This window comes from Phaseolus vulgaris, chromosome 9 (genome assembly GCF_051622355.1).
Source record: "Phaseolus vulgaris cultivar YP4 chromosome 9, ASM5162235v1, whole genome shotgun sequence".
NCBI lineage: Eukaryota > Viridiplantae > Streptophyta > Magnoliopsida > Fabales > Fabaceae > Phaseolus > Phaseolus vulgaris.
Window position 1 is genome coordinate 14007357 of NC_143506.1, and position 8946 is coordinate 14016302.

General features: G+C 28.2%; 1 protein-coding gene across 1 annotated transcript; it reads left to right on the top strand.

Annotated features, from left to right (window-relative positions):
* Window positions 1-336: 336 nt before the first annotated feature.
* Window positions 337-1422, top strand: LOC137821428 ((-)-isopiperitenol/(-)-carveol dehydrogenase, mitochondrial). The gene has a single exon (XM_068626019.2). It carries the CDS (start codon window positions 539-541, stop codon window positions 1340-1342), a length of 804 nt encoding a protein of 267 aa, XP_068482120.2. The 5' UTR covers window positions 337-538; the 3' UTR covers window positions 1343-1422.
* The last annotated feature ends 7524 nt before the right edge of the window (window positions 1423-8946 follow it).

The window sequence follows — 8946 nt, forward strand, 5'->3', positions numbered from 1 at the left end:
ATATTATGGACATTGTTGTCATTTCTTATTTTCTCTAAAATATGTAATATATGTGGAGGAACAATTTTAAATTGAAATAGAGGTTGGAGACGGTTTTGAATTGAAAAAGTGGTTACTTTTCAAATAGTTGCATAGAAAGAAGAATATCTCTTCAAATTTGAGAGAAAGAAAAATATTAGTGAAAATACTGAAAAAGATGAACGGTTTTGAATTGCAAAAGTGGTTAATGTATGTGATATTCTTAAAAAATAAAATTTGTAAAGAATAAAACACTTAGAATGATGATGATCAATTACTCGCATTGGTTAAGCAAATTCATCCGCGGGAACGTATTAATAATGAATGTATCGCAGAATTATATGTGCATTATTGAAACTGAAGATAATACTAAAAGTGGTCCACGAAGGAGTGACATAATTATTTGAACGTGAGGTTAGGTTATGATTAGATACACCTGTGACCACTGCTTCCATGATAGATATTAAATAAGGCTGTGTGAGTCAACAATTTACAAGGACCATCGCTATACAATCATATCATGGCGGAATCTACATCCACCACCACCACCACTGCTCTTAGGTTAAAAGACAAAGTAGCCATAGTCACCGGTGGTGCCAGCGGCATCGGCGAAGCCACGGCGAGGCTCTTCGCGGAGGAAGGGGCGCGTATGGTGGTCGTCGCTGACATTCAAGACGAGCTGGGGAAAGAAGTGGCGGCGTCCATTGGTGGGGATAGGTGCAGCTACTTTCACTGCGACGTGACAGATGAAGATGAAGTGCAAAGCCTGGTCCAGTCAACGGTCAAAGCGTACCGTCAACTGGACATAATGTTCAGCAACGCTGGGATCCTTAGTCTCTCCCACCAGACGGTGCCAGAGCTCAACTTGTCCCAACTCGACAGGCTGTTCGCGGTAAACGTGCGCGGAATGGCTGCGTGTGTGAAGCAGGCGGCGCGTGCCATGGTGGAGGGGCGCGTGAGGGGAAACATAGTGTGCTCGGGGAGCGTCGGTGGCAGCCACGGTGCTCTAGCATCGACGGACTACATCATGTCGAAGCACGCAGTGTTGGGGTTGATGCGTTCGGCGAGCATGCAGCTTGCGGAGCACGGGATAAGGGTGAACTGCGTCTCACCCAATGGGTTGGCAACACCGTTGACTTGTAAACTGAAAGGGATGAGGGAGGAGGAGGTGCAAGAAGTTTACAAAAAATTCGCGAGACTGCAGGGAGTGGTGCTGACGCCCAAACAGGTGGCCAACGCGGTGCTGTTTCTGGTCTCTGACGACTCCGCCTTTGTGACCGGCCATGATCTAATGGTCGACGGCGGCTTTGTTCATAACCACTAAATATTTCGCATATGCCTGTTTTCATTGTACACACATTCCATCTTTATGAATAATAAATTGTCCCAACGCAACTTTATATATGTCGTGTACGTCAAATTCAAATTAATTGTAAGACTCTCATTGGAGTTTTCAATCAGTAACTTCCATCTATATAACTCTAATTCAAGGTATAAGGTTATTCCTTCCTCACATCAAAATAATGCAATATCTCATTAACACGATTTATAAAATTTTGTAATAAAAAATTGTCCAAATGTATAATTTAGGAAATAAATTGCACTCTTTCATGGAAAAAAACCCACTTCTATGAATGCTTCATACACCTAATATCACCCTACCAACTTATTTACAAAACTATTTTATATGTTTACATCACAAATATTTTTACACTACTAAATAAAAACAAATTATATTTTCGTCTATTACTTTCAAATTAATTTAATATCTCACTCTTTCAACATTCTCCTTTCAACTTTTTTATCTCACATTTATCCTTTCATAATTTTTTGCTTAAAATACCATTTTCTAATTACTGACTATTTTTTTACCCAAAAAATTTACCCATTATCATTATATAAATTAGTTATTTCAGTCAGCACTTTTTATTTATTTTTTCTTCTCACTTTTTCTCTCAATTCCTCCTATCTCTACTTTAATAGACCATTTCCTTTTATCTGTACAATTCACTAGGTTTACAAACCCAATTTTTCATTTCCACAAATATTTTTACTTTTTCACCCCTTATCCCTTATTAAACTGTTATTGGATATTCATAATATGTTGTCACACATATGATCTGTCACTCTTAATATGAGGGGTATGTTGGAGATCCAACATCGACTAAAGATGAGGACATTTCATTATAAACATCTCGATCACATATACTAACCCCAACACAGACATCGACTAGAAATGAACACAAATACTTATATTACACCCACTAATCTCATCTTTCATTCACTCACTTACAAAATCACTTATACTTGAATATTTGTAAATCTTTTACAAATATCTCACCACTTGATAAAGAAAATCAGAAAAACTGACAGTATTCAGAATACCTTAGAAGAAAGTACAGTACTTATACAATTTAAAATCATTACCATGAACTTTTTAAATGTATAGAACGAAGTCTAAAACCATTTTATAAATATCATGTTTTCAAAAACTGAGTTGAATTTAAGAAAGATGTATGCAGTAGTGAAGAGAGTGGTAGTTAAAGAGTTAACATCAATGGCAGGTAGAATGAAGTGTTGGGTAAGTGGCGTTGTCTATTTCCTAAACAAAGTTTTGTTTGTTGAAAACGAAAGTGACATAAATAAGTAGTCATGGATTTGGCCAACGCACTCTAATGATGAAGAATTGGCCTTTGGCAGCAACTAACTATAGTCTATACATTTTTGTGCAGAGATCGATGAAAAATATGTGAATCAACATTCATTGCACTTTGGCTCTTTCTCCTACCACACTCATCACTCCTTATTGTCCCATTCTCAACCTTTACACACTTTTGCCATACATTAATCACACAATATTCCACCCCCTATTTCCTTTTCAACATCTCTGCACTTTAGGATAATGCCAAATCAACAATTCCATATATTTTTAAATATATCTCATTTTTAAAAAAAATATCTATTATATTCTATGTTTTGGGGTTAAAATTCGTTTTGACCTTTGATTTCTTAAAAGACTTATTTTTTATATACACTTTCAAACAGTGACTACTTTTATGTTTGAGATACAATTCTGAACTAGTTTTTAACCTATTCAAAACATGAAATTATGAAGCCCAATTAATATTTCAAAATAAAATTATCACATACATATTGGGAATAGTATAACATGTAGGTTCTACAAATGGAATTCACTGTTCATGCAGTTTTATTTGTATTTTGTTTGGTTCTCATATTAAATTCATAGTTTCTTACATTTGAATGTAATAAAATATTTCATGCCTTGAATAAGTTAATTTTTTTTAAATCATGTATCCAAAAAAATAAAAACTATTAAATCCTTGGACCCAGAGCTAGTTTCTCCTTACAGAGTTGTGTCAGGTTCTGGACATTGTATTGTGCAATTGAATTGGATCCGAGGCCCACTGTAGTCCAACAAATATGGCCTGCTTTGGAGAGGAGTTTTGGAAAAGAAACTCAGGCCTGGCGGTTATGTGTGTGTTCACATTATTATAAATGTTTTTATGTAATTCAAATGTTTAAATATTTAAATTATGTAACAATTAATATATATATATATAAACTATATTTCGAATTAAAAAATGAGTATTTTAAATTGTAATGTAAGCTTGCACAAGATAACAGAGAAAATAATTGTTTTAATTAGTTGTGTGTAATATAAGTATACAAAATGTAATATAAGTTTGTGTGTAATAGATTTCACACACTACCTATGACAACTAAAAACTTCCCTCTCAACCATGTTTAACTACATTTTTTTTATTTTTATATTTGATCTCTTTCAATCTATGTTTTTTTTTTAAAATTATATTGCAGTAGCTTTTTAAAATATTTATTAACAGCCTTATTTTATAATTTAAATTAAAATATCTATTTAAAAATTTGAATTCTACATTGAAATGAAAATTATTATCTATATATTAAAATAAATTATTATGATTGCTATGAATTTGATTATATAAACAAATTATTTTATACAATGCACAAGCTAAAACATTAATTAAATGTATATGTATTTTATTAATTAGTATAAAATGTATATAAAATTGGTTCTAATTAATGTTATATTTTAATTAATTTAGTTGAAAAAATAGTTTAACATTTTTAATTCCTATTATTCATTAATCAAAATACACAGTTTGAAAAATGTTTTGCTATCTTCTAAACTTATTATCACCTTCTCCTCACTACACCATACTCTGCATCTCTAAAATAAATTTTGAATTATTATTATTATTTTTTTAAAAACTGTATCCTTCTAAATTTGATCAGACATATACCAATCAAATCAAAGTCAAATGTATTTCATCTCAAACTAAATCATGAAAAAATCCACGACGAAGTAAAATTAACTATGATTTTTTAGACTATTATTATAAATCTCGCACAATTATGTCAGTCTAATAATATTAATCTAGATAAATATATTATGAGAATCAATCTTATTAATGCACCTCGACTTCATTGAATGCTCTGATTTACTTGCACAATATTTCTTTTTATATTGCATAAATATTTCAATTATATTACAGAATAACATTACAGAGATTGACTTGAGCGTCAGACAGATTCCGACTGATCTCATCTCGACAAGAATAGAAATGGATTGTTAAAATTAGCATATCATAATTTAAATCCTATTGTAAATCCAAACTTCAATTTATATATACTAAAATATTTTATTATAAATTAAAGACCGAATATGATTTATATATTAAAAAAAAACTTAATTATTATACATTTTAAATCAAATGAAAATAACTTGTACATTATATAAGTTAAATTAATAGCTAAATATGTATGACATTTATTAAATGATCAAATTAAATACATCCACTTGACGAAATTAAATAATTCTTTTAATCTAAATTGATTTTTTTTCTTCAGAAAAATAGTATTATCTCATGATATGATTTTTTTAATAGTACAAACCTGTAATACAACAAAATATTAGGTGAATATGATTTAAAAAAAATGGAATTAATAGAAATGTATATTTAATCAGAATTATTTAAGCTAAAATAAACTAAGTTAGATTCAGTTAAAATTAATTAGAAAATATTATTTATTTATTTTAAATTTTTTTATCTTAAACACTACTAAATTTGTTCTCTCATCCCTTACAAACAAATTCATAAAACCATTTTTCATAACTTTCTAAAAATCCAAAAATTTTCAGTATGACTTAACTTTTTCACAAGTACATATGGATATATAAGAAGTTTGTACATTTTTGTATTATACTATTCTTCTAGGAAGAAGGTAATTTGTATGGTCTTTAAAATCTACAAAATACACATCTTTATTAATTTGAATAAATATAAATTTTTCTTTAGACAAAAAGAAGACAATTAAAAAAAATATATCACAAACGTTATTCAATACTATGAACGTTATTCAATACTATGTTCAAAATTATTACAAAAAATTTTGATTTATGAAAAATAACCTTAATCTCGAGATATCTCTAAAAAATATATATCTTAGAACAGCGCTTCAATCAATGAATACTACTAAATCTGTTTAATTCATACATTTATATTCCAGAAACTACTTTGTTTAAAGGATCATTAGTTTTATTAATAATATATTCACCATCCCTACATGTTACAGTTTAGAAACTTTTATTATTTCTTTGAGTTATTTATTTAAGATAATGAACTAACTTTCATATTTTTTTTATCTTTATGAAATAATATCTTTGAAATAGCTCTAGAAAAGGACAGACATGATAATGGGAATTCATGTCTATGACTCTTGTGCAAACCTAACTCTACCACTAACCAACCATAATGATTAATTCTTTATGAACAAGTTACTGCATTCTTTAAAACATAAATGGGTCACATAAGAAAAAGTAAATTCAAAGGAATACCAATCAGGGGAAACAACACTTAGTGATGCCCTACCACATTCAAACACAAAAACAGATTTCAGCATACCTCAAAGTTCCCCGCAGAATCAGTTTTATTGGCCATTAAAAGGCAAGAACATTCTTAGAGGTGCAAAAGAAAATACCTCACTGTTTAGAAATTGCTTTACCTTTCACGTTCTTTTCCATTCCCACGTTGTCAACTTCAACGTAAAACATCTTTGTTTTCAATGTTTGCATTCATTCAAATGCATAACTGAATGTTAAGGTGCGAGTTTCACGTTACTAATTTATTTATATTTTTCTTATCTTCACACTCTTCCTATTGAACCATTATTCTTTCAAATTTCAAAGCAACAAAAAATATATTATACTTTAGAGTGAATTTACGACAACAACACATGTCATGTATGTTTCTGAGACAAATTATTTATCCGCTATTACTGCAAACACGACTATTGGAGGGTGATCACCAGAGTTTTAGGTTTAAGAATTCGATCTTATAAAAATATATATGGAATATGTTAATGTGATATCAATTTTTTTTAATAATATATGCCACGAGTTTAAAGATTAAAAAACTAATTTTCAATTTTAATATAATATAATAAATAGATTTTTTAGGTTATGAAAAATTGAATTGTAAATAAAAAATTACAAAATTTAATATTTTGTTCATTTACCCAAAAAATTTAAAATATGATTCATTTAAGATAGAATAAAACCTTATGCTAAAACTCTTTTATTGTAATTGATTTAATAGTGTAAAGACTAAATCCATTATACTATATGTTTTTAATCTTACAAAATAAATTTTTAAGGTGAAGTTTTAAGTATATTAGAATTTAAGATACATTTTCTAGACTAAAAAAATTTAAGATACATTAGTTTTAGATATTAAAATAATTGGTTACTATTTGACTAAATTAAAGATAATTTTATAAATAAAACAATTATTGATATTAAAATAATTTTTATTATTAATAAAAATTTATAAAATAGTTTTTAAATGGGTATCTAATCATTAATTTTTTAAAAACTAATTTAAAATTTAAAATCTAAAGTATTAGTAATTAAAATCTTGATAGCTAATTTAAATACCAATTTACAAATCATTTTATAATTTTTTATTAATAATAAAAACTATTTTAAATACAATTAACTTTTTAGTTTTTAAAATAATATATAATTTAGTTAATATAGAAATTAATTATTTTTTAATTTTAATTACTATTTAATGATTTTTTTTTATAATAATAGTCGTATTTCTATAGTAGAGGCACCACGATTCTAAGTACATTGTTCAAAAATTAATCTGAATCACCTCATAGAACCATTATGGAGCTGGCACAACAATTCCTGCTCTAGCTAGCTGGAGCTGATGCAATAATAAAACCATTTTAGAAGACAAATTTTGTACAATTTATGAGCACCATAAAGTAACTAATTGGTGGGTTAACAAAGGCAAATAAATCATGCTATAGTTGGAGTAATTCAATGAACTCGACTTAAGATTTGAATTTCAGGAAGGAAAAATATCCGCCTATTTTGAATAAAATTGTTTTCAACTAAAGATACGTGTTGGGGAAAAACAAATGAAACAGAAGCTGAGAACCATGCCATAAACAGGAAGTGAAAATCTTCTTGGGATGTTTCACATGGACTTCACATAGCGTGGAAAATGTGCAGTCAGAACTAGATTATAAGTTCACATTATTAGAAAAGAAGCATCAAATTGAAGCCACATAAAGGTATTTGAGTTTGGGATGTGATTAGAGGAGTAGTACTAGAAAGATGAGGTCCCTAAGGAGTGAACTTTAAGTCTAACTCAACCTCATAAAATTAGTTCATAAGATAAGGTTTGCATTCACTTATATACAATAAAATGTCCTCATCTCTAATCGATGTGGAATCTCCAACCGTCCCTTGACTCAAAAACCTAATAAACTTCACTATCAAAACATTAAACTTGGACCCATAAATAGTATTTAAATAAATATGATCACAAACAACAAATGATTTAAAATAGACATAAATTCAAAAGAAGATGTTGAAGATGAAGTTTAATTCATATCGACAGTTAAAACATACACTAACACAAGTATGGCAGGATAATTGAAAATTACTTGCTCAATTTATTCTTTACTTAAATTAATCTAAATTTCATTTGTCACTACATCCAAAAAGCATAGAATGAGGAAATTTGGTGAATTTCTTTTTAAAATTATGCAAATTGTTTTACAATTTATTTAACATTGCTTGCAGTACAATTTGAAGTATTATTTTTCAAATAATTTCTAACTAATTAATACCTTTTCAAATGTTATTTTGTAAGAGTCTACAAGTAAAATGTATAAGAAGCTAGTATTTTTTTAGGAAAATGATGTTTTGAAACATGATTGTAAAAAAAAAGTGTTATGTTATCATCTCTGTGTCTCTATAAAATACATTGAATCGATTTACTATTTATAAAAATAATTTGTCATTAGAAAATGGATTTATTTATATTTTAATTTGAAATCCGTCTTATTTATCTTTACTCATTTTTTTTCATTGCATTATAAATATATTTAATTTCACTTTTTCTTTCATTCGCCTACTATTAATCGTCAATAATATTAGGGTAATCATTGTTTTGATATCTTGAGATTTCGCTTCTTTAAAATTATCTTTATCATAATTTTTTCTTTAAAAAATTTCTCAGTAAATTAGGATTAAAAGTGTATATAAATACTTTTTTACCTTAACATACTTTTGAACGTTAAAAATATAATTATTTTGCTTTCAATTTTCCTTATTTTCTATTTTCAGTCTTCTGAATTCTCATTATTTTTTTAATACCCAGGAGAGCAATACAGTAACACATGTTGGTGACACTAATCTACTTTGACTCATGTATTTACAGTAACCTATAACTATTAGGCACAAAAGAAATAAAATTATGTGGCAAATATTGAATAGGGAAAGATTATATTAGTTATATCACATTATATTTTATTTTTATTAGATTATGAGACTTTTAGGATGAGATTATG

Excerpts from the sequence above, each read along its gene's own strand:
- LOC137821428 (XM_068626019.2), top strand. The coding sequence starts at position 539 with ATGGCGGAATCTACATCCACCACCACCACCACTGCTCTTAGGTTAAAA.